General features: G+C 46.2%; 2 protein-coding genes across 5 annotated transcripts in view; both read left to right on the forward strand.

The window, feature by feature from the left end:
* Positions 1 to 23,022, forward strand: part of LOC102934028 (sodium/glucose cotransporter 1-like) — a 75,753-nt gene extending 52,731 nt beyond the window's left edge. For 2 of the 4 annotated variants that reach the window (XM_043529444.1, XM_043529445.1), the window contains 5 exons: positions 1,096 to 1,246; positions 1,884 to 2,052; positions 13,403 to 13,618; positions 14,203 to 14,305; positions 20,919 to 23,021. In XM_043529444.1, coding sequence (XP_043385379.1) covers positions 1,096 to 1,246; positions 1,884 to 2,052; positions 13,403 to 13,618; positions 14,203 to 14,305; positions 20,919 to 21,136 — 857 coding nt within the window. In that variant the 3' untranslated portion in view covers positions 21,137 to 23,021. Of the gene's footprint in view, positions 1 to 1,095; positions 1,247 to 1,883; positions 2,053 to 13,402; positions 13,619 to 14,202; positions 14,306 to 20,918 lie in introns of all 4 variants that reach the window. The other 2 variants (XM_037878665.2, XM_043529446.1) reach the window with 2 other exon arrangements.
* GNAZ (G protein subunit alpha z) overlaps positions 1 to 26,830 on the forward strand; it is a 264,810-nt gene that overhangs the window by 57,981 nt on the left and 179,999 nt on the right. The gene's annotated exons all lie outside the window — the stretch shown is intronic.

A 26,830-nucleotide genomic window follows, 5' to 3' on the forward strand; every position in this document is an offset into this window, starting at 1 on the left:
AATGCGTTACCTAGGGAGGTGGTAGAATCTCCTTCCTTAGAGGTTTTTAAGGTCAGGCTTGACAAAGCCCTGGCTGGGATGATTTAACTGGGAATTGGTCCTGCTTCGAGCAGGGGGTTGGACTAGATGACCTTCTGGGGTCCCTTCCAACCCTGACATTCTATGATTCTATGATAGCACCTGGAGTTAAATGCAATGAAAGGCAGCAGGGCTTTGTGGAGGGTGGAGGATGTGTAATGCCAAGGTGAAAAGCTTGGCTTCCAATGAGATCCAAAGCAGCCTAGACCTATAAACTGAAGCAGCAGCTGCCACCCATCAGCAACTCAGTGGGAACCTGCCATTTCTCTCAGATAAGAGAAATGCTCATCCATTGCATCCGAGCCTTATTTGTGAGCTAGGGGCGAAAAGGTAGAGTGGTCACAAGGGACCACTGACTTTAAGATCTAAATTTAGAATAAATGTTTAAAGTTTACTCTGGCGTAACTGCAAGCTGAGTTTGGATCAGGGACTGAGAATTGAGATAGCTGACATTTCCGTATTAGGTAGACCTCTGATTATCAATGTCTGGGTTTCTTATCACTTCCCTTGTGTATGGATTGGTTTTGCTATGCCCCTTGTGGAGTCATCTCTTGCAAGTTGTATGTAATGCTGGTATCTTCCCTTGAGTATCATAATGCTGTTTGATCATGTACCGCTCTAGGGGTAATTCCTGGGCGGTGTTCTTTCTCTCCCACTGATCCAGAGTCCAATCAGGCAGTATAAATGACGAGCATGTATGTTTCTGGGAGTGTCTCTGACCCCTGATGTTGTACACAAAGGACCCCATCTGAGTAAATACACACAGGCATTATCCATCTCCTAACAGCCCAGCCTGGGTATTATGTGGTATTGTAAATGTTGTGCTTCCTGACCTAGAAGGCATCATTCTGCTTATGTCCAGTAGGGTACCATGCAGTTGTTATAACCTGGGCATGCTTCATTTATTAAGAGATAGCTGGGTTGGGGAGGTTAGATCATGCACTCAGAGATGTCACTGATGGAGCTTTCCCAGTGACTGACCCTCCCCAGCTCAGGTGGTGTCTTTCTGTGTTTCAGGTTTGCGAGGTCTGATGTTGTCAGTCATGCTGGCCTCTCTCATGAGCTCCTTGACTTCCATTTTTAATAGTGCTAGCACTCTGTTCACCATGGACATCTACACCAAAATACGATCCCGGGCATCTGAGAGAGAGCTCATGCTGGCTGGAAGGTAAGTGTTACTGTGCCCTTTCCCAGCATTAGGAACCTAACAAAACTGTACCCTTCAAAGTTCACTTTTAAGTGCCTTGATGAACAGCCTTTCACTGAATGCATGTGGTGCAGCAGTGACCTCTTGTGGCCTGACAGCTTAATCCCATGTGTGTCTTTCTGGATATTCTGTGAGGTAGTTTCCAGGCCATGTTTCTCATTTAGAGATTAATCTGAGGTGTCTATTCCCTACAGATATTCCAGGGGATCTGTTTAAATTTCATTCCAAGATGCCAGTTAGACAAAGCTACAACATCAGTAATATTCACTAGCTATGCTGCTGATTTCTCTTTTATTCATCTCTCTCTGCTGTTTTATTGATTGCTGTGTTTATTTGTGACTTATTGATTTATTGTTTTGAGAGCAGAGTTCTCATTTTGAGCTGACTGAGAGCTGATGGATCGGGTGAGATTTCATTGCTGCTTGCTCTTTTTCCCCAGTGCTGATGGCTGATTACTGTTATTTTTACTCATGTTTTAATGCTAGTCGAATAGCACAATGAATTGTTAAATTGTTGATTGGTTCATTGTGATTTCTGTATTTCTGATTGATGTTTATAAATAAGTGGCTAACAGTTTTTTTATTGGTTGTATTTGCAGGTTATTTATCTTAGCTTTAATTGGTATCAGCATTGCTTGGATTCCTGTGGTGCAGTCAGCTCAAAGTGGGCAGCTTTTTGATTACATACAGTCTATCACCAGCTACCTGGGGCCACCCATTGCTGCTGTCTTCCTGCTTGCTATATTCTGTAAGAGGGTCAATGAGGAGGTGAGTACAGGCTAGGAGAAGAGCTCTGTGTGCAAAAGTTCACAAAAGATATTCATCTGTGCATTGGTACAACTGCCCTTTCTTAGTTTCAATGCATTTGATTCTCAATTTCTTTGAGGCTATTCCTGCTACAGCCCAGTGCCTGAGGTTCCAAAGCCGAATGCTTGAGGGGCTCTTAGCTCAGTTGAGGAATCCTCATACTCTCCTTCCACCACATATATGTAAATATGCATGGACTTGTTGGACTTTATTGGCTCCTAGACAGCTGTGAAGCTGGAACCACCTACTGTTTCACTGTGACTTGTGCTGAAGGGATGATTTCTGGGAAACACTGCTTTAGTGCAACCTTGTAGGTTCTCTGTGGGTTCTGTAGGCTTCAACAAGGAAGGGGGAAAGTCCTATGATTAAGCTGCTGGACTGGAACTTATGAGATCTGGGTTCTGGTCCCAGCTGTGCCACAGACTCCCTGTGAGAACATAGGCAGGTCACTGATGGCTTGAATTTCAGAGGTGTTGATCACTCAAAACAACTCCCTCAGAAGTCAGTGGGAACTGTGTGCTCAGCACCTCTGAAAATCACTCCAATAATAGCCCAGTAGCTCCATTTCCCCACTTGTAATACTGAAGATAATACTTCCCTGTGGTCCCTACGGGGATAAATTCATTAATGTTTGTGAGGTTCACAGATGCAATTGTGAGGAAAGCCAACAGATAAATAATTTAACACTGTTTCCAGGTGGGGTTGGAGCTTTCTAGTTACTTTGACTCCTTTCTAACACTACTCTGTCTCTGGACATTGGTGTATATACTACTAGTGCTTAGATACTTCGTAAGCAGGGATGTTCCATTTCCAGTCACTGCTTGGTTGAACCTCATGGTTAATGGATCAGATCCTTAGGTCCTTATTCAGGGAAGTCTTCCATTGACTTCTGTTGAAATTTTGCCTGAGTAAGAGTGGATTAAGAACTATTAAGACTCTCTCAGCATTTGGTCAAAAGCGCAGTCTTAATTAGAATAAATACTGGGAACAAATAAAAGTCAAAGAGATTTGAAGCACTGCCTGGATCATAGACCAATTTTTATTTAGTATCCAAGATTAGACTTTTCTGAAAAGTTCTTATTTTTATGATAAACTGAGGTTCTCATCTTGTCTTATTCCAATACCTTTTTGTGATTTTTTTTCTGACCATTTAATAATAAATTTGTTCTAACTAGAAAATTTCCAGCAGGATTTATAATTCCGTACCACTGTCATTAGTTGTGTGCTTTTTAGCATATGGGCCAAATTTACTGCTGATGTAAGTGGGTGCAACTGCACTAAAGTCAATAGGGCTGCACCTGTTTACTTCAGAAGTGAATTTGGCTCTGTATACTTTGTTTATATTTATGATATTCAAAATAGAGAGCGACAGACAGAGTAAACAGATGGATAAGGAAGGACAGTGCTCTGACGGGTCAAAGGTTTTGGTTCAGATAATGCTAGCTGCTCATCTGACACTCTCCAGACTTCAAAAACAGCTTGAATGTGAGCTGTGTTGTAGGGGCAGGGGATTTTACTTTCTTCATAGTTATTAAAGTCAGAAAGGACCTTCTATGATCATATAGTCTGCATAACACAGGCCAAAAAACATCACCCAAGACCTGCGGCAGGGCATACTCATGAATCTTATTGGCATGTCAAGATAGGAGAAGATGGTTATTTATTTGTATTGTAATGGTTGTTCTTCAAGATGTGGGTGTACATATATTACACTGAGGTGTGCACGTGCCCAGTGCACCAAAGCTGGAGAACTTTCCTAGCAGTACCCACAGGGGCAGCTCTGCCCCAGTCCCCCCTCAATTTCTTCACACTGGATATCAAGAATAGAAACTTTGATGTAGAGAGGACAGAAGGTAGGTCATGCAATATGCATTTCCCTCCTCCCATCTTGAAGAACAAGTTACAATACAGGTCAGTAACTATATTTTCTTCTTCAAATGGTTGTAGACATGTATTCCACTCATGTGACTCACAAACTGTACTCATAGAAGGTTGAACTTGGAATATACTTAAAGAATGATTGCAGGACTGCCCTCATGAAGTTTCATCTGACCTAGATGCAGTGGTAATTGCATAACGCTTGGTAAAAGTATGTAGAGAAGACCAGGTAGCAGCCTTGCAAATGTCCAATATTGAAACATCACTGATCAATGCTATTGACATCACTTGGGCCCTCATCGAATGAACCCATAGTCATTATGGAGGCGTGGTCTCAGCTATTTCATATGCAGAAGGAGTGCAAGAAGTTATCCATGGAAACTGTTTGCCCAGAAATCGCCTGTCCCTTCATTAAAAGTGCATAGAAGATAAACAGATGAAGCAATGACCAAAGAGGCTTAGTACAGTCCAGGTAGAATGCCAACCATTGCCTCGTATCCAACATCTGAAGGCACTGTTCATCTGTGTTGGAGTGTGGTTTAGGAAAACATCAGTAAATAAAGTAAATAAAATTTGGTTAAGATTAAACTATGAAACCACGTTCTAGAAAATGTTTGGATGCGGCCATAAAGCTACTTTCTCACTGAAAAACTGTGTGTATTGGGGCTCTGCCATTAAGGTCTTCAGCTGCATACTCTTGTAGATCTCATAGCTTCAGGGAAGGCTGTCTTTTCATGTAGGAGGGACAGAGATTTCAACCGACATCCATAAGGGCAGCCAGGACACTATGAAGGTCCCACAAGGGAACTGGCTTTTTACACAGGCAGGTGGAGATGAATGATTCCCATTTGAAATCTCACCACCATGGGGTTTTGAGAAAACTGACTTTACCTGGATGGGTGGATGAAATGCCAAAATTTCTGCCTAGTGAACCCTTAATGAGCTGAGGAAGAGACCAGGAGACTGAAGGTGTAATAGGTACTCCAAAGTGCCCTGAATACCAACCAGCATTGGCTGATTTCCCCGATCAAGTGCCCAAATTGAAAAATGTTTACTAAGGCGACTTCTTTGGTTAAGTGGAGAGGGCTTCCTGCTGTTAAGCAACACCTGATGAACAGCTTCTGAACATCAGTCGTCCTTCTCATCTAGCAATATAGCATCCATGCTGTGAGATGTAAAATGCGAAGTGCTGTATGCAAAACTCGACCCTAGCGCTGAGTCTGTAGGTCGGGATGAAAAGATATGGAAGGCCAAACTGATAGACTGAGACGGTTGGAGAACCAACATTGCCTTGGCCAGGTTGGAGCGATGAGTCAGTTTGGCATGGTTCAATTTCAGCTTGAGAATGAACTGTGGGATTTTTGGGATCAGAGAGAAGGCATACATTAGAGCTGATCCATGATCAATATGGAAGGCGTCAGTTAAGGAACCTGGACCAAGATCTGCTCAAGAGCAAAATTAATGTCACTTCTGGTTGTGTCTTGTTGCAAACTGGTCAACAGTTGGGAATGCCCCATTCCACAAAGATGGACCTCAATACAAGACTTCAGAGACCACTCATGATTTTGGGAGAAATTCCTGCTGAGGTGATCTGCCAAGTGATTCTGAGCCCCAGGTAAGTGAGTGGCTGTGGGAATGATGCTCTCCCAGATGCAGAACTGCCAATGACTTTACTGTCTCCTGACACAGCAAATTGGAGTGAGCTCTACCCTGCTTGTTCTCATAATATATTGCAGTGTTATTGTTAAGCACATGAACCACTGTACTACTGATGTGATCCCAGAAGGCTTGGCGGGCATTGTAAATGGCCTGAAGCTCAAAGACATTGTTTTGGAGGGAAACATCTTGTTCTGAGCACAAGCCCTGAATTTTCAACGCTCTTAGATGTGCTCTCCAACCTGTTGGTGATGGCGTTGGTGACTATAGTCCTGGTCAGTGGAGGACATGCGAAGGGAATATCCTGGCATACATGCTCAGAACTGCTGTAGGGAATCCAGTATCTCCAGAGGCACTCAGACAAGACTGTCCAACAGTTGACAACTTCATATTTGAAGAAGACAAAAGCACAGTCTTGCATGCTGGTCTACAAAAGTGCATGCAGTTGTATGATGCATATGATGCAGCCCCTCCAAGCCCTGCAGTAGTCCTGCTCAGTCTTATGAGACCTCTTCCTCGGAGGACCTGAAGAAGGAGAACAGTTTCTTTTTCTGTTAGGAAAAGCACTGGCTCTTGAGCTAGGAGCCACATTACATGTCTGCTCTGAAAGAGAGCACAGAGCTATGTGGTTTGAAGAAGTCCCTAGTGCTGAGGGCCTCATGGCCTACTTTGAGAGGTGTTGTTTCAGGCGCAAGTCCCTTGTTACCTGAATCCTCCTCTTAAAGGACTTGCATATAGAATACCTTTCATTATTGTGCCCTTCTCCTAGGCACAACAAACACCATGGGTGAGGTTCACTGTTGGGGATAGCGACCCCATACAATGGACAACGTTTAAACCACAGTAAGAGCATCATCCAGTGCAACAAACTAGCTATCTTAACTATTTTAACTAAACCTAAGGGCATTACTAGACTACACGAGGTAAGTAACCGTTTTTTCTATCTTGTGACTCTTGTTCTTCGATATGTGTTGCTCATGTCCATTCCAATAGGGGTGTGTGCGCACTGTGTGCACGATCATCGGAAGGTTTTATCCTGGTGGTACCTGTCAGGTCAGCTGTGGAGCCCCTTGGAGTGGCACCTTCCTGGTGGTATATATAGCCCCTGCCGACCCCCTGCCTGCTCTGTTCCTTCTTCCTGAATACTCCAACAGAGGGGAGGTGGGTGGGATTTGGAATGGACACGAGCAACGCATCTCGAAGAACAACAGTTATGAGATGGTAAGTAACAGTTTTCTCTTCTTCAAGTGCTTGCTCATGTCCATTCCAATAGGTGACTCCCAAGCAGTTTCCACGGAGGAGGGGTCAGAGTTCACCGAGTTGCTGATTGCAGTACTGCTTTGACGAAGGCTGCATCATCCCTCGCCTGTTGAGTGATGGCGTAGTGCGATGTGAAGGTGTGGATGGAAGACCATGTTGCTGCCTTGCATATGTCCTGAATAGGGATTTGCATGAGGAATGTGACTGAAGAAGCCTGTGCTCTTGTGGAGTGCACTGTCAATGCCGGGGCTGGAATCTTAGCCAGGTCGAGGCACATTCTGATGCAGGACGTGATCCACGACTAAATGCGTTGAGATGAGATGGGAAGCCCTTTCATCCTTTCGGCGATTGCAATAAAGAGCTGTGGTGACTTACGAAATGGCTTTGTGCATTCAATGTAGAAGGCAGGGCACATCTGATGTCCAAAGAATGGAGTGCTCACTTTCTGTTGCTGGCATGAGGTTTAGGAAAGAATACTGGTGGAAATATGTCATAGTTTACATGAAAGTGTGAGACTACTTTTGGTAGGAACACTGGGTGACGGTGTAGCTACACCTTGTCTTTATAAAAAACCGTGTAGGGGGGGCTCAGAAGTCAGCGCTCTGAGCTTGGAGACCCTTCTGGCTGAGGTTATGGCCACCAGAAAAGCCACCTTCCAGGACAGGTAGGATAGAGGGCAGGTCACCATTGGCTCAAGGGGGGCCCTATAAGTCTTGAGAGAACCAGGTTGAGATCCCACTGGTGAATGGGCTGCTGCACCTGCAGATAAAGCCTGTCCAAGCCCTGGAGAAATCGACCAACCATTGGATTTCCAAAGACCAACCTACCCGCCATGCCTGGATGGAAGGCTGAGATGGCAGCCAGGTACACCTTAATAGATGATATCACCCACCCCTATTGTTTCAGGTACAGAAGGTAGACTAGCACAAGGGGAATAGGGGCTTGCTGCAGGGAGGCACCTTTCTGTAGGGACCAAATGGAGAAAGACTTCCATTTCACCAGGTACGTTGTGTGAGTGGAGGGTTTCCTGCTCCCCAACAGAACTTCCCTAAAAAGTCTGAACACTGCAGTTCAAGCGGGTTCAGCCATGGAGTTTCCATGCCATGAGGTGGAGGGACTCCAGGCTGGGGTGCTGTAGTTGACTGTGGTTGTGTGTTATGAAGTCCAAGAGCATAGGAAGGGCTACTGGCCTGTCCACTGATAGCTTCAGCAACGTGGTGAACCAGTGCTGATGGGGCCATGCTGGTGCTGTGAGGATCACCTAAGCTCTGTCCTGCTGGACCTTGTGTATGAGAGGAAAGGGCATGAAAGCATATAGCAGATGACCCGTCCATGGGAGATGAAAAGAGTCTGCTATGGAGCCATGGCTGTGGTTCTGAAAGGAGCAGAACAGCTGGCACTTTGTTGCTCTGCATCAGAAACAGGTCCACATGGGGATAGCTCCACCTCTGGAAGATGGAAAGGGCAATGTCCGCTCTTGAGTGACCACTTGTGAGTGTTGAACGAGTGACTGAGGTGGTCCGCTAGTTCGTTCTGTGCTCCCGGCAGATACGAGGCCTGTAGCTGGGTGGAGTGTGCGATGCAGAAGTTCCACAGTCGGAGAGCTTCCTGGCACAGGGGAGAGGAGCGAGCACCACCCTGTTTGTTTATATAGAACATTGCTGTGGTGTTCTCCGTCATCACTTGAGACACACTTGCCCTGAAGATGGGCCTGGAACGTCTGGCAAGCCAGGCAAGCCGCTCTCAGCTCCCTGACGTTGGTATGCAGCGATAGTTCTGGTTGTGACCACAGGCCTTGAGTTCTGATACTGCCCAGGTGCGCTCCCCAGCCCATCTCCAATGTGTCCGTGACCAGCAACAGTGAGGGCTGAGGCTTGGTGAAGGGCACTCCCACACAGACAATCTGAGGTTGTAGCCACCAGCTGAGGGACTCGGGAACTGGGGGCAGGAGGGTCACCAGTCTGTCCAGAGGGTCCCGGCTCGGTCTGTATACCTTCACCAACCAAGCCTAGAAGGGGCGAAGGCACAATCTGGCGTGTTGTACTACATACGTGCAGGCCACCATATGCTCCAGAAGCTTCATGCAGTTTCTGGCCGTAGTTGCTGGAAACCGGCGGAGGCTCTTGATGCCCCTGATGCTTTGGAACTGGGACTCGGGCAGGGAAGCCCTGGCTTGAGTTGAGTCCAGGGGAGCTCCAATAAATTCTATTTTTTGGGTTGAGGCTAGAGTAGACTTGGGCATGTTCAGAATGAGCCCCAGCGTGCTGAAAGTGGCCTGTGCCAACGCCATGTGCTCTTGCACTCAAGAATCGCCCTTGATGAGCCTGTCATCCAGGTATGGGAAGACCTGTACCTGGCGTTTGCAGAGAAAGACTGCCACAACTGTCATGCACTTTGTGAACATGCGAGGGGCTGTTGAAAGCCTGAATGGGAGTACAATGGACTGGTAATGTCGGCCGCTGACTACAAATCTCAAGAATCGTCTGTGCACCAGAATAATCGATATATGGAAGTATGCGTCCTCCAGGTCGAGGATCCAGGGAAGGAATGATGTTGGCCAGAGAGACCATACGAAACTTCATTTCTTATAAATGTGTTGAGGTTTCGCAGATCTAGGATAGGGCTGAGCCCACCTTTTGGCCTTGGGGATGAGGAAATATCAGGAGTATATCCTCTGCCCCTGAACTCCTGAGAAACCTCCTCTATCACCCCTAGAGCAAGGAGTGTTTGCACCTCCTGTAGAAGGAGTTGCTCATGAGAAGGGTCCCTAAGAGGGACGGGGAAAGTGGGTAGGAGGGTGGAAGGGCACAGAATTGGATAGAATATCCCATCCCTGCCATGCTCAGGACCCAGCAATCTGAAGTAATCTGGGCCAAGGCACGGTAGAAGCGGGACGGACGATTCACAAAGGGAGGAAAAGGATCCGAGATTTGGGCTGGTGCTCCGTCCTCAGGCGCACTTTCAAAAGTTCGGCTTCAAGGTGGATGGCTGCTTGGAGGAGCCCTGGCCCTGGCTGGAGGAGGACTGTGGAGGATACCTCCTGTTGTTTCTGCCCCTCCCTCAATTATAATCCTGCTTAGGAGGTCCTGGATAGCAGTGTGAGGGGGGCTGGGGCTTGAAGGGCTTTCTATGAGGTGCTGGCATGTGAATTCCCAGAGACTTGAGGGTTGCTCATGAGTCCTTGAGACTGTGCAGTCTCGAGTCCGTCTCGTCCCTGTCAAGTGGAAGGTCCTGTATTGTATTCTGGACCTCCGCGGGGAGTCCCGAGACCTGTATCCATGAGCTATGCCTCATTGTAATGGCCGCAGCCGTAGTCCGTGCTGCTGAGTCAGTGGAGTCCAAAGCAGCTTGGAGGGAGGTTCTAGCCACCACTCTGCCCTCCTCTAGGACTGGAGCAAATTCCTGTCGTGACACTGATGGGAGCAGTTGCTGAAACTTGGAGAGGGCATTCCAAGAATTGTATGCATAGTGGCTAAGTACAACCTACTGGTCGGAAATTCGAAGTTGGAGCCCCCCAGTCGAGTATACCTTTTGACCGAAGAGGTCCAGCTTCTTGGCCTCCTTATTTTCAGGGGTGGGCCCCGGTTACCCCTTCTGCTCCCTGTGGTTTGCTGCATCCACCACCAAGGTCCCTGGTTGTGGGTGGGTGAAGAAGTGCTCATATCCCTTTTGTGGGACGAAGTAACGCCTCTCTACACCCCTGGCCATAGGTGGTATAGAGACCGGGGTCTGCCAGAGCACCTTCATGGTGTTTTGTATAGTTTTTATAGGTGGCAGTGCCACCTTGAAGGGCCCCTCCAGGGCGAGTATGTCGACCATTGGGTCCAAGTCTTCCACAGCCTCCTCAGTTTGCACATTGAGGTTCTGGGCCACCCTCCTAAGGAGGTCCTGGTGGGCTCCAGGAGGGATGTAGTAGTGCCTGCTACTGCCTTGTCTGGTGAGGAAGAAAATGAGGCTCAAGGTGGGACAGGGTCTTCCTGCCCCTCCAGTTCCCTGGTGATGTGCTCAGGGACGTCCACCGCTGCTGAGACTGGTGGTGCATGTGCCGCAGGCATTGGTGGTACCAGCTGTGTCGGGACACGAACAACTCTGCCCCTGACTCAGAGCCCAACCAGAGAGGGGCGGACCCAGACGGTGCCAGGGGGCGGTACTGAGGCGATGGGGAACAGAGCCACATCATGGGGGGCTTGCCCTAGTACTGGATAGCTGGTGCTGACGTCGGTGCTGCAGACGGTGCCGCAGATAGAGCTGCAGGCGGTGCCGCCGTCAGTGCCCGAAGTGGTGTAGCAGATGTACCGGGCATCGGCGCTGCAGGATGAGCCGGGGCTTGTGCCATCTGTACCTGAACCAGTGCCTGGGAATGCGAGGCGGGGTACTGTGCCCTTTTGGCAATCAAATCCCACGTGGCCTCGAACGTGTCTGGTGTGGAGGGAAGGTCCAGGTCCTCCTCCAACACCTCCCAGACCGGGGAGTCCACTGACACTGGACTCAACAGACCTCCCCTCAAGGCTGGAGTCAACGGCGTCAGGACCGATGGACCAGCTTTCTGGTGTCCCGGCGTGGGACATGCCACACTAGTGTCCTCTCCGCTCTTGTTGGTAGGGGAATGGCCCCTCTCCACCTTTGTCTTCTTATGTGGCACCAGGGATTGCGATCGGTGCTGCACCGATGAGCTGGCCTTCTGCGCAGGGGAGTGGTGCCGATGCTCCTTATGAGAGTCCTTCCTCGGTGCCTGCGTATCGAGGCTGGTGTGCTGTGCACCGAGGCTGCTGGTGCCCTCTCTTGTGCCGGTTGAGGCCGGAGAGCAGACTCCATTAAAAGGAGTTTCAGCTGATAGTCTCTCTCCCTTTTGGTTCTGGACTTGAAGCCTCTGCAAATACTACATTTGTCCTGCAAATGTCCCTCTCCCAGGCACTTCAGACAAGTGGTGTGTGGATCCCTTCTGGGCATAGGCTTACCACACCTATCACACGGCTTGAACCCCTGGGGCTGTGGCATGCCCCGGCGAGGGGGGAACCCCCAACTTTAACTAGCTAACTAAGAAACTAACTACTATAATAACGATTAACAACTACGTACAGGAAAAAACACTAGGAAAGCACTTGCTAAAGCAAGAGACAAGCTGCTCCAACAACCGTCACTGGCGGTAAGAAGGAACTGGCGGGTCGGCAGGGGCCTATATACACTGCCATGAAGGCGCTACTCCAGGGGGCTCCACAGCTGACCCGATGGGTACCACTAGGGTAAAACCTTCCAGTGATCATGCACACACACATTGGAATGGACATGTGCAAGCACTCGAAGAAGAAGAGCTATATACAATGAGTTCCCAAAGAAACTGAGATAAACAGTGTGAGGTAAATCACCACATAGAATGCTCCGACTCTAGGTGTGGGCAGTGAGAAGGAACTGAGAAGGGTAGGGGCAGTGCTGCCCTTAAATAGACAGGGAAGGGACTAGAGCTCCAGGGCATGAGCACCACCCCTGTGGGTACTGCTAGGCAAAGTTTTCCAGCTTCGTTGTGATGGGTGCTCACACATCTCAGAGGAATACACATCTGCAGCCCGGGTATGTCTATACTACTCGGATTGGTGGGCAGCAGTTGATCCAGTGGGGGTCGATTTATCACGTCTAGTCTAGACACGATAGATCGACCCCCAAGTGCTCTCCCGTCGACTCCTATACTCCACCACCGCGAGAGGCGCAGGCAGAGTCGACGGGGGAGCATCAGCAGTCGACTCACCGCAGTGAAGACATTGCGGTGAGTAGATCTAACTACGTCGACTTCAGCTACGTTATTCACATTGCTGAAGTTGCGTATCTTAGATCGATCCCCTTCCCCCCCTCCTCCAGTGTAGGCCAGGCCTTGAAGAAGAACCTTACTTCTAATGTCTGTGTGCAAATTGCATGTAATTCTTGAGAGAGAATTTATTTTAAAAACAAGTTCTGCAGTGCTGCTGTTCTTTTTTAGAACCCTTGCCAATAAGCCAGCACTCAAGAGCAAACCTTCAACAACAAAGTAGCAAGTACAGGCTAGCACTCCCAAGTCACCCTACAGTTAACAGAGTAGCAGCCGTGTTAGTCTGTATCCGCAAAAAGAAAAGGAGGACTTGTGGCAATTTGTTAGTCTCTAAGGTGCCACAAGTCCTTCTTTTCTTCCTACAGTTAACCTGTGTGTAATTTCAATGAGGGAAGCGGGGCTCAAGGTTCTAAAATGCAGTTTTATACAGAAAAAACAAGAATTACTTTTAAAATCAGGAAAAGCATTTGGCCTTTTCAAAGACTTTTGGAGATTCTCCTGTTGTCCTAACCCAGTACATTTTAATAACTGGTTTGGTTCTGGCCAATAAGAAGGCTCGTGTTCTCTCTATTCTTAACCACTTGTTGCTGTAGGTTGCTCACGTGTCCAATGGCAGCATTACATATTGTATTGATATTGAGAGATTAAAAGAGGTAATGTATTTCTATATCCACAACAGCTCTTTCTGATAATTCTGCGGGTCACTTTCTTTTGCAGGGTGCTTTCTGGGGCTTGTTCATTGGGCTGGTCGTTGGGCTGAGTCGAATGATTGCAGAGTTTGCCTATGGTTCTGGAAGCTGTGTAAACCCCAGCAACTGTCCAAAGATCATTTGTGGAGTTCATTACCTTTACTTTGCTATAATCCTTTTTGGGATCTCCACCATCGTCATTCTGGGTATCTCAATGATAACTAAACCCATTCCTGATGTACATGTGAGTATTGTTGCCTCTCCTGCTCTTTTATTCCCAGTCCTGCTCCCTGAGCTCCTGGAGAGCAATGAAAAAACCCATCACTTTAATTTACACTTTACAAGTATTAATAAGTGTATTCAACCCTAGAATTTAGAGTATGCAAATGATATAGGATCCTCCCAGCTAATTGGGTTCACAGTGAAATTTTACATCTTCCCCAAATTATTCCTTGGTCCTGATGTCTCTGGAAATGCAGCACTCTCTGCTAGATAAACAGTGCTCTGGAGATTATTCTGTAATCAGAAACACCTTGAAGACATTATATAGTATAAAATGTGGAATAATACTGGAATTTGACCCCAAAGAGCCACAAACAGTAGGTGGTGCATTTTCTGTGGTGTAGCAAAGATTTCAAGAATGAAGCTATTGAGGAAGGGAAACAGGAATAGTCTCCTACAGTATCTCCCTACTCTTATGAGATCCCTAATTATCCCTGAATATTATTTATCAAACATTCATGACCCCCAAATACTGTACCGATCTCAATTTGCTGATTTCAGTACTCTAAGGCTGCAGCTTTATAAGCTCATTTTGTTTAATGGCAGCTCTATGGCTTGTGCTGGACTCTGCGGAACAGCAAGGAGAAGCGTATTGACCTGGATGCAGATGAGAGGATTGAGGTACTTGAGAGTAAAGAGGATGAATCAGGTGATTTCTGAATAAAATTCTGTTAAGATTTGTAGAAGCCATCAACATATTTGAGGTCCCTAACTTCATTCCTGACGAAACAATGAAGTGCCTTGTACTCCCTTGAAAACAGATCTGAAGGGCTAGTAGGCACAGAGAGTTAGTGCACTCATTTTTCACCACTCTTGGTCTGTTGGGTCTGATGTAGATTGGGAGTGAAATGAACTACATGATGGCAGTCTAGTTCCCTGTTGATTTTTGTGCATAGCACAAAAGGCTTCATGTAATTAGATGAGAGACTCAGGGCTAGAACAAAGGGGGTGGTGCTGGTCAGGGGTGATGGCAGAGTTGTGCGAAAGGACCGAACGAAGATTCATTTGGAAGTGGTGTGTTGGGGGTTAGCTTTTGGAACAGTAAAGGTGGTGCACAGCAGGGTGAAGATGTTTTCCCAGAATTGCATTGGGGAAACTTGCACAAAACTCTGCCTGGCTCCAGGCTCTGATACCAAGCATCACTGAATTCAGCCATTTAATAAAAAGAAAAAAAATACAAAAACAGTGGAATAAGTAGAGAGAAACGTGCACTGTGACCTGCTTCTCAATCTCAGGCTGAAGAGTCAGGGCTGGAGTCTCTAGACTTCTAAGGCCTCTGTGCACCATGTAAGCAGAGCAAAGTTGCCTTAAATCCGCCAGAAGTAGTTGGTAGAGAATTGCTCCTTGCAAGGCATCTCTTTTCCAGCAGAACGTTGGAGCTGCCGTCTGTGCAGCTACCCTCCCTAACCTTACCTTGTGTAAGAGACAGAGGGAGCATGTTGGAGGGAAGGCGGGATGAGGAAGGAAAGTGGGTGTGGCTGCCCCTGCTGCAAATGGCCGTGTAGTGGGAGAGGGCCGGGGGTGAAGATCTGGCCCATTACTATGTACCCAACACTTTTCAGTCCTGTCGCAAATCATGTATGTTTAAGTATTTATAATGTGCTTCAATCAGCTTAGTGATGTGAGCTACCAGTGAGCATCTGTGAGCTACCAGTGTGTTCAGATATATCACGGCTAACTGGGAACAAACTGTTTTTCTTCGAGTAGATGCAGGCCCATATTCCACTTAGGATGTATGCTCGCCCAGCACACTGGAGCTATGCGTCTGTCCGAAGAAACAGAGGAGCTGTTCCCTGTCAACTGTGCTGAGGAAAAGGTTGCATAAGACCAGTTGAGATCATTCCAAGTCTTGGGGTGACTCTTCCACCTCCCCCAGGAAAAACATGGACCAGCACGGAGTTGATGCTGGCACACAGGATGGTACAGGTATCTCCATCCCTTCTTTGGTACTGAGTAGGGAGGTCAGAAACCCTGTACTGTTGAGTCTGGTTCCAGCCTCCACGTGTCTGTTTAGTCTGGTACCAATGAGGGAAATGCTGGTACTGACTGTTTCCACATTGACAGCATACCAGGCAGCTACAGACTTCTGCTTTTCTGTTCCAACTTCTCCTTTGGTCCAGGACTTTGCCAGGGTTGTATCATCTCTTGCCCCCTTGATTGAACAAGCCACTGACCCCTCAGGTCTGTTTGCACTGCACCCCAGTGTTCCCCTTCCACATGTTGTGGAAGCAGGGCTGGTACTGGGATTGATACAGGGGACCTCAGTACCGGGAAACTCCTCGGACCGCTGCAGCTGGCTCTGCAAATGCTTCTGTGGTGGCTTTCACTGCCCTTGACATCACTATCATAAGACACCCCAGCATCACTGTTCAATTCAGGACCAAAAGTCACTTCTGGCACCAGCATGCTCTGTACCAACAGTATCATTTCTATTAGCAGTGCTGTCTCCTGCTTTGTTCCTACTCACTCCCTTTGGTCTCGCTCTGTCCTTATCTCCAGGATCCCGAGGCTCCTCTGTGTCTGAGTTGGTGTCGTCATTCTCCTGTTCTCCATCACCTACCAGCATTGGGGGCTGTTGATGGACTGTTACGGGTACCAGGATTGGCACACGTCTTGTGGTCAGGATGGAGGGCCCTGGCCCGGCACCTACTGGCCACCAATGCCTTACCCATGTCCGTGGCCTCCATGGAATCCATGGAATGCCCCTCAGTTTTGGAGGTCCTGCTCTTCGTCTTGCTCAAAGGCAAGATCATCAGCCAGGATGTGGTGTGACTGTCCATCCGCCGCAGGCCCAGGCACTGGCGATGCTTCACCCTGCAGAGTCTTCAGAGTCCTCCCATGAAGGCCCATCAGCCCTGGAACAGGATCTGGTTTGGCTCAGCTAAGGGCCTCATCTTTGTCTTCAGACGATTCCGTGCTGCCCAGCTCATCCTCCCCTTTGGTACTGGAGGATTTTAAGATATACCAAGTCCTTTTGCAACAGGTAGCTGCTTCCCTCGGTATCCAAGTGGAGTTCTTGCAAGAGAACACCCACAAATTATTGGATATCTGCAGCTATCTGCCCTGGTTGAATTGCCCTTCCTATCAATGATGCGCTCCTTGAACCAGTTAAGGCCCTCTGGAGCATGCTGGCTTCGGTACTGCCTGCAGATAAGCACATGGAAAAGCATTGTTTCATTCCCATGCAGGGATTTGAGGGGTTTTACTCCCATCCAGCCCCAGATTCCTTAGTTGTAACTGTGGTGAATAACAGCCAGGCAGGGCTGGTTTAAATCCAACCCCAAGTATAGGAATTCTATATGATTGGACCTCATGGGCAGGAAGATTTACACCTCACAGATGTGAATTGCTAACCAGCAAGCCTTACTGTCCAAGTACGATTTTTTAACTGGACAACAGTGTCAAAGTCTGCAGAGCAGCTCCCTGAGGCCTCACGAGAGGAATTTTGGGCATTGTCACTGAGGGCTGCTTGCTGGCTAAGATGTCGTTGCAGTCCACACCAGAGGTCACAGACACCTCAGCCAGAGTGATGGCCTCCACGGTCACCATGAGGAGGGCTTTCTGGCTGCAGAATTTGGGCAGTGCCCCTAATGTCCAGCAAGCCATTGAGGATTTGCCCTTCAATGGCTAAACACTGGTTTTGGACAAAATTGCTGCACTCCTTTGATTCCCGGGCCACCCTGTGGTCCTTGGGGTGTAGACCCCAGCCAGTAGGGCGTGCAACAGCAGTATCATCTGCAGTGCATGCTTGGCCAGCCTTTCGCTCCTTTGAGGCAATGGGACTACCCCAGAAAGAGGGAGAGACTCCACAGGAGAAAGCAGTTGGACTCGGGGTTTGGCCCCTCCCTGGCGCCCTCCACATGCCCATTTTGATTCCTTGGTCCAGAGCATTATTCCCATCCTTGCTCCTCCCTCCCCATCTCCCCCTTTTGGGGACAGGCTGGCCTGTTTTCATAATGCTTGGGGCTTGATCAGCACTGACAGCTGGATCCTAAGCACTGTCAGATTGGGTTATGCCACGCAGTTTCTCTCCACACCATCTCCCCATCCTCCCTCCTAGTCCCTCTTCAGGGACCCCTCTCTCGTGAGATACTGCTCCTCAAGCAGGTACCCAGATCCAAGGAGGAGTAAGACCTATGCTTGTCTTTCACGGCCTCAACAAATATATCAGGTACATGAGGTTCCAAATCCTTGTCTATCTAATATTCTCCTTGCATTGTCTCAGAACAACGGGTTTGCTGCTCTGGACCTTCAGGACGACTACTTCCATGTGGCAATTTTGCTGAGCCACAGAAAATTCCTTCAGTTTGTCATGGCAGAGCACCACTTTCAGTACACAGTGCTTCCATTCAGCCTCTCTTCTCTCTCCCCATCCCCTCCAGGTTTTTACCAAATGCATGGCTGTTGTTACAGCATATTTCAGGAAGAAAGGAATTCACGTCTTCCTGTATCTGAATGACTGGTTACTGAGGGACAGAACTCCAGAGAGGAAGTTCTTGTTCACATCAGCACCACGCTGTGCTTGCATGGCTGTCTGGGTCTCATCCTAAACACTGGGAAGGCAACCCTGTTTCCGCTGAGAAAATTGAGTTCATTGGGGTCCTCTCAAATTCCATGATGTCAAAAGTGTTTCTGCTGACTGACTGACTTTTCAGATAATTCACCACCATTGCCTCAGTCTGCAGTCTTAGCCTTCCACGACAGTTCGGACGTGTCTGAGACTCTTGGGCTGCATTCCCGCTTGAATGCAGGTGGTCCAGTTTGCAAGTCTGCGCCTTCAAATGTGGCTCAGGAAAGTTTACCATCCTACTCTTCACCCTCTAGACAGACTGGTCCATCTTCTTCCACTGGCCCTCGACTTCTTGCAGTGGTGGATGCATCCAGAGAATGTTTGCCAAGGCGTTCCCTTTATCTAGCTCTTGCCAACCATGTTGGTTGTTACTGATGCCTCTCTGAGGGATTGGAGGGCGCACCTTGGGTCACTGAAAATACAAGGGCTGTGGTTGGAACAGGAGTAATCACTCCATATCAACATGCTGGAGCTGTGGGCCATCTGCAATGCACATCATGCTTTTCGGGACTGTATCAGAGATTCAGTGGTTCCGACAATACCATCGTGGTGTATTGTGTGAATAAAAAAGGGGGAGCAGACTCCAGGTGGCTCCGCCTTCTGGAGATCAGGTTGTGGTAGTTTTGCATCGAGGAGAGCATTATTTAAACAGCTATTCATTTGCCTGGGGTTCAGAATCATCTTGCAGACCATCTCAGCAAGTATTTTTCCCTGAGTGATGAGTGGTCCCTGAAGACAAAGTCTTCTGGGTCATCTTCACAGCTTGGTGCATCCTTTCCCCCAGTCCTGATCATTCCTTGGATCATCCTCAAACTGAAACTGGATTGGGACAAGCTCATTCTTGTTGTCCCAGTGTGGCCGAGACAGTGCTGGTTCTCCGACCTTCAGCCTCTTGTACCACTTCTTCCCCATCCCGACTTCCTCGCTCAGAACCAAGGCTGCACCTTGCATCCTGCACTCAGCTCCCTGCATCTCATGGCGTGGCTGCTCCATGGATGAATGAGGAGGAAGAGCAGTGTACAGCAGCTATCCAACAAATCCTCCTTAACAGTAGAAAACCCTCCACCAGGATGGCCTATTCAGCAAAATGGAAGTGATTTTCAGTGTGGTCACTAGCCTGTGGAATCCAGTGAACCCTGGCCTCTATTCTGGACATTTTGGAGTACCCGCTTCGCATTCAGTTGTTGGGGCTTGTGTTTAGTACATTGAAAGTGCATCTGGCAGTGGTATCGGCATTTCATCCCTGCCATTCAAAGCAGATCAGTCTTTTCCAGTGCCATGTTATCAAGAGTCTAAAAAGGGCTCCTTTGTCTATATCCTCTGGTCTGAGAGCCAGTACCTCTGTGGAACTTTAACTCAGTCCTAGCAGCCTTAATGGGACCTCTGTTCGAGCCTCAGGCATCTTGTCCGTTTCCACTTCTATGTCAGAAAACTGCATTCCTGGTATTGATAACATCAGCAAGGCAAGTGTGAGTTGCAGGCTTTAATGGCAGAGCCTCCTTATACACAATTCTCGGAAGACAAAGTGACTTTGCGATTGCATCCAAAATTTTTGTCCCAAGTGGTCTCTCAATTTCATTTGACCCAGGTGGTATATTTACCTGTGTTCTTTCCTAAGCCGCATTCCTCTCCAGAGGAACAGTGTCTCCACACCTTATATGTTAGGCGATGTCTAGCCTTCTGTCTGGGCAGGACATAATGGTTTCATGTTTTGCCTCGTTTGTTTGTGTCATGTGCAGATGGCATGAAGAGTCAAGCAGTTTCTTCGCCGACTGTTTACAAATGGACAACATCCTGCATCAAGGCTGCATATGAAATAGCTTTGGCTACCCCCCTTCAGTAGGTGCAAGCTCTTTCTACAAGGGTGCAAGCAATGTCCATAGCATTCCTCCATGATTTCCATATTGGACATTTGCAGGGCAGCTATGTGGTCATAGATACATATGTTCATGAACCATTATGCCATAGTTGCATCTTCCAGGGTGGATGCAGGCTGTGGTAGAGTGGTCCTGATGTCCTTGTTTAGGTAAACTCTGAGCCCTGCCTCCTGGAAGGGGTACTGCTTGTTCGTCACCTAAGTGGAAGACATGTCTGCATCTACTTGAAGAAGAAATGGTTTCTTATTTCTTCAAGATGTGATGCAGATGTGTATTCCATGACTTACCCTCTGTCCCTTCTGCATCAGAATCTCGTTTCCAGGCATTCAATGTGAGGAAACTCAAGGAGAGCCAGGGTGGCACTATCTCATGTAGCTGGGGAGGGGCTATGGCCACAGGGCATGAACACTGCCCCTCTATGGGTACTTTAAGGCAAATTTCTCCAGCTCTGGTGCACTGGGCCATGCATATACCTAGGTGGAATACATGTCTCCCTCAGATCTCGAAGAACCACAGGTACAGTAAATACCGATTTCTTAGTGAACTGGAAAGCATAGGGGTTTGTAGGGTACAAAAGAATTGACTTCAATGCTATTTGGTGGTCATGAATCACTCACTTCACAGGTCTGCTGTGGAATTACAATATTCATCCTAGAGAGCTTTTGAATCATTAAGACCACGAATTCGGGGCTGTTATTTCAATTACAAGAGTCTCTTCAGAATGCTTTGTATTACTGAGACCTTGTTTTAGTGCCAATCTTATAGGTCCACACACATCATGTTTCTTGACCATTGTGTTATTCTCTCTATCACAGAAGAAGGCGATGAAGGACAAGGGTTCCTGAAGAAGGCCTACAACTGGTTCTGTGGCTTCGATCAGAAAAAAGAGGCCAAACTGAGCAAAGAGGAGCAGGAAGCGATGGAGAAGAAACTGACTGACACTTCCGAGGTGCCATTCTGGAGAAATATTGTGAACATCAATGGGGTCATTCTATTGGCTGTGGCTATATTCTGTCATGCCTTCTTCGCATAAATCCAACCTTACGCTCCAGAGTTTTTATGAAGGTCTAACTCAAGTTAATTTTCCTTTTGAATTTGCACTGTATTCTTCAAAAGATAAACAACACTACACTAGATACACGTATTAGACTAGTAAGCTGAGATTGAATTCATTAAATTGATTTATTCATTGTTATTTTTAGAAGTTGGTGAAACTAGTTTGATTTCTATGCCCCTTTTTCCTTGCTTTAGATCCCTAAAGTGATCCCGTTTTTTTTTTAGTTCAGCTGTATGGAGGGCTGTGCTATAGATTCAGGATAAATGAATCCTTTCAAAATATAGGCTGCCTTATGTAAGTTCCCTATGCATGACATTTTATTGATGTATTCCTTTGCTACTATAGCTATTTTTTTCAGTAGAATTTTTCCGCCTCTAGTCTCTGTTCCATATGTTATGCTATTTTCCAGTGGACTTTTTCCTCTCGACTCTTTGTTCACTTTTTCTCCTAAGTGAAATATGAACCCCAGTAGCTTCTGAGTTTAACTTTTGTATTTGTGCTGTTTGAGTTGGTTTGAAATTAGTCAAAACAAGTCTGGCCAGCCCTAATAAGAGTTGTGTTTATGCCTGACTCTTCAAGATTAGCTCTAAAAGTTCGTACATAGACTGTACATTTAGTTTTAATATGAATTTATCCTTGAATGTAAAAGCTTTATTTTTAAAAATATATTCTTGTTGATTTTGATTCGCCGGCATGATATGTCAAAGTTAGCATCCATTTGCATTTACTTTAGACCTCCATTTTATAAGGAAGGCCCTAATGTACTCTTAATTCCCCTTCTTAGTTAGTGGATTTACCACCTGGCAAATCTTTATCATGGGTGAATGTTCTAAGCATCAGAACACTGGCCTTGTGTCTTGCTTCCAAGTACACAAAGACATTACAGTATTTTTCCTGCCAAATTATTAATCTTCCTTCTCTGACAATTTCGCTACGAAATTTCATTCATGCCATGAGTAAGACTGTTACACTATAGTTTCCCCAAGGAAAACAGTCTCTGCTCTGACACTATCTAAACCATTCCACTTGTCTTCACCTTATTTGGGACTGTGAGACAGTGATGAGGCAATGACCCTGGTTTGGGTCTCAGAGACCAATATGATGAGACAATGTGTGATACTGCAAGTCCAGGTTGAAAAGTGAAAATAGATAGAACTTCTTACCATCTAATTCATCTTCCCCAGGAGGCATGGATACAGAGAAGGCACTTGGGAAATTCCCAGTTGGCACAGTTAATCTGTATTACAATCCTTTGTTGCCTTATCTACTACAGCTTCCTACGCAGTGAAGTGTAACATGCATCTCATCTACCAGCAGTATTGTACAGCATTGTGAACTGTGCTGCAACATGTAACAGGGAAGCCAATGTGGTCTTCTGTAAATCCCTTTAACTTTCATCACACTGTGCTGTTGTCTCACAGTCTGTTGCTACTTCAGAGGAGTGCATAACAGAATGTACTGTCCTCTTGCAGCTGCAATATGATCTTCAGTATAATTCTGTCTCCCTACAGAATCCTGACATGTACTGCACAGTGCCAAATCAAATCAGTATAATCTAAATCCTAATGCAAACTGTCTTCTTGTCATGAATACAGCAGCAGGGAGCATCTTAAGTCATCACTTCTATTGTGCTATGGAATTCATTATATTTCACTAACTGTGAAGGCTTGTATGTATTAAAATTTTTCTAAAGTGTCTGGGATCCGCAAAGTCAAGAGTTCGTTGTATAAGACAATGGAAAATGTAAAAAATAAAAAAAAATTCTCTTTGATCAAATGCTGAAATCAGATCTCTTCAGTCCTGATCACTTGCACACCTGGGAGTCCGATGCCAATGTCTAGGGGTCTACAGCTGTTCATATGATGGCTCTGGGTTGCTGTAGCAGATGAGAAACTGGTAAATGAGCCCTTCTTGTGGATGACGCAGCTCCTTCTTAACTATTGTTTGTAACTACCCTGAAAACACTGAGATGAGACCATTTGGATAAAGGCAGAAATAACACAGCTGGATCTCCCAGCCAAGCTGAGCAGCCTATACCATGACACCCTTCTTGGGCTTCTTGATAGTCAAGGTCTGTCCTGCTTGTATGTTTCATTTCTCCACCCAGGCTGAGTAATGAAGCTTTTTGAAAATATAGACTGAGAATTGCAGGGACAAACATTTGAAACACATGTGAAGTGACCTGACAACTAGAGCTGGCAGAATCCAGGGTTCACAACCATAGACAAAGCTGACTGCATCTTAGGATAATTTGTCTTGCCCTGTAGGAGTTCTACTAAAAGCTGCCTGTGAAACTGCGGTACTGTATGCCTCAGTGGATTGGTGATGGGACAGGGAGCCTTTCAACTCTAGGTCACCAGTTCAACTCCATCGTTGGTTGGTAAGTGTTACTATCTGATGTCACTTTCATGGGTTTTATTAATCGAGTTGGTGGTTTCAGTCCAATTTGTAGCAGACTACTGTCTGCATCAATAGGTGCTGTTAAACTGGTGTATATCAGTAGACAAAGTCAAGGACTAAAGTGCACAGGAATTGAAAATCCCCCTTCCTGTAGAGATGGGGGAGGCAGATTCTGGTCTCACATCATTGTAAATCTGGAATTTCTGAGGTCAGTGGAGTTACTTCAGAAAAACATCGGGGCACCCTCATGACATGATATAATCAAATAGCAAGAGATTTTTTGGGACAGGTTAGCATAGCCTGTCATGTTTTCGTATCTAGATGTATACATTTCTCATAAAATAGTTCTGCAAACCTACATTAATTTCTAGTGATACAAAGGAAGAACCATGTAGTGAAAAATCTGTAAGTATCTAGGCTAATAGCACTCTGAGCCATAAGCAGTATTGATTTATAAAGAACAAATGCTGTCAGGCAAGTGTGATCTTTCGTTAATAGAATTACTAAATTAGGGTCAAATCCTGTGAGGTGCTGATTACCCTCATTTCAACCCTACTCTCATTTTATTTTCTGTATCCTTGTAACTGAAGTATCTGAGCGTTTCCCAGACATTAATGAATATGCTTGAGAATGTGCTGTGAACTAGGGAAGCAAAATCACTTGTGAAGTCTGTGGCTTAGTTAGAAATAGAATCCTGATCTCCCAAGTCCCAGTCCAGTGCCTTAGCCTCCAAGGCCATGGGGAGTATAGAGCACTCAGCACCGCACAGGCCTGAGATCTTAAGGCACAAAGTGAATGTAGTAGCTGTAATACATTCAGATTTAATAAAGTATCTAACTGTTCGCAGACTGACTCAAAATTCATTCCAAATTGGTTTGGCTAGGAACACTTCCATATATTAAAAACTGACTGGAGGTCCACGCACAAGGGTAATGACAAATTGCAATGTATTGTATTGAGGTGACGATTGAAAGATGGGGTAAATGATGTATTGGAACACTGGTAGTTTTCTTTGACGAGACCTTGAATTTGTTTGATTCAGATACTGGAGGGAGGTACGAATCTGCTGCACTGGAGATGGAGGCTGAAGAGGGACAGTGAGGGTATGAGTAGGTAGTGGGATAATGGAGTAAACTAGAGAGGCTGCTGGCAAGTGAAGGAGGTTTTTTTTTCTAATGCAGTGTAGGCTGCCCAGCTGTTTGTCTTTGTGTTCTGCATGAGACACAAACAACTGTAATAGAAGCTAACTAGAGCAGCAGGGGAAGGGAGCTGCATTTATATAGCTCTCATTCTGCTTAACTTCAAATAACGTACCACTAACAGATGTAACAACAGATCACTAGGAATTATGATGAAAACTGTGCATTCAACAGGGCTTCATGCCATTGTTCAGTGAAATGTGTATAGAGGATCAATTCCAGTGCAGTTCTGGGATGGAAACACCTTGGGTGCACATATATTCTCTCCAGTGACTTCAGTGCAAGGGACCCCTGCTGGGAGAGACTGGGATAGAGCATCTGAGTTTTTCCTGAAGTCACCAGTCCCGCCCCATTCCCTCTAGTGTGAGAGGCTCAGGCTAGAGTAGCTGTGAGTGCCCCCCAGCCAGCAGCACTTACACTGTTCTATGGATTGACTCTTACTGGAAGAATCACAAACTGGAGTAAATGTAAACTCACACAGGTAGAACGTGTACCTGTTCTCTACAGAGAATGATGCTCGGACAGACTGAACTCCCTCACAGCCTGTCCTTATATTAGAAGAGGCTGAAACTCAAGTAACTGAGAGTTGATATTCAAAATTGCCTTTGTAACAGATCACTGTAATAGTTATGGAAATCTTTTATCAATGGCAACAACTTGATGTCTAGGCAAGGCAATAGAGGGAGAAGTCTGCAAAAGCAGTTGCCCTTGCTAGCATGGGTCTGAGGTTCAGAGTTTTAGTGTACTGGTTTTGCATTTGGGTATGACAAACCATTCTCCTTTTTACAGATATTATAGTAATTAACAGTGAACCAAAATTGAAGGTCCTCACTTAGTTTTTACTCTCTCCTTAGACAAAATGCCAGCTGATGTCTTTTCCTTTTGACATAAGTCTGATCCTACAACCCTTCACACAAAAAGATGGGAGAAAAATTTTCCTTTGGAGCATCAAAAAATAGAATTAAAAGCTGCCATTTCCCAAAGCTTCTAAAACTTACACTGGTGTTTAATGGCTTTAAATTCCTGCCCCAGATGAGAGTATTTTAACAGCATATAAGAACACATGGTAAGCGTATCCGTGAGCAGATACAGTCGGGGGGTCCTTATCCTTCCAGAAAATAAGGGTGAGAAAAACAATATAAACCTTTGTGCCTCCAGGATGAGATTCCCCCACATGGAAAGGGTCAACACAAGACCTATACATAGGGGTGAATTCCACTCCCAGTGAGCATAGTTACCCGCCCGCACCACTTCAGCTGTCATTCTCGTAATCAGAAAACCTTCTTCATTAACTGACAGTGATGGCTGGCTAAGCTGAAAATGTGATCTCTGCATGTGTAAGTGAACTCATCTCCATTGATCCATGACCATATTAATTATAGCTGGGTCTTAATCACTGTTGGCATCAAGCTAAAAAGACAAATAAATTATTATCGATGTACGAGTTTGTCTACATGCTGATGGCGTCACAATGTAGAACAACACTTTGGGGAGCATAAAAACATAATGCTAAAAACAAGGACTTGCTGTATCCAACACATTTCCTCAGAAACACCAGGCTAAATTACAGGGTATGAGGATGCCAGCTCCTGACATGTTAATTTAAGTATTTATAATATGCATGAGGCAATTCAAAGGGATTTTTAGCATTTGTGAGTGAGTAAGTCTTTTGCAATTATATCACTTGGTATAGTCAGTTGAAAAACGGTGGCATCAACTGAAAAGAACAAGGAGTCTAAGGCTTACAGTAACTAAACGTGGGGACTATTCAGTGGTCTTTAATTAGTCAGTGAATGTACCTACCGTCAATTAGCCACATTTTGCTGATGCAGCTGTTGTGCCGCTAACCCCCAGACTTCTTTTACATAAGTGTCAAGCCCACAAATTAGGGGCTGTTAATTCAAATGTAGATGTGTTGTAAAGACACTTCAGAGTACTCTGTAACTGTAAGATATTGTTTTGGGACTCAATCTACCACCCGTTGAACTCAATGGGAGTCTTTCCATTGGCTTCAGTGAAAACTGGGTCAGGTCCTTAATTGATAGTGTTTTGATTCTACACATGCACCACA

This window comes from Chelonia mydas, chromosome 15, assembly GCF_015237465.2.
Source record: "Chelonia mydas isolate rCheMyd1 chromosome 15, rCheMyd1.pri.v2, whole genome shotgun sequence".
Classification (NCBI taxonomy): Eukaryota; Metazoa; Chordata; order Testudines; family Cheloniidae; genus Chelonia; species Chelonia mydas.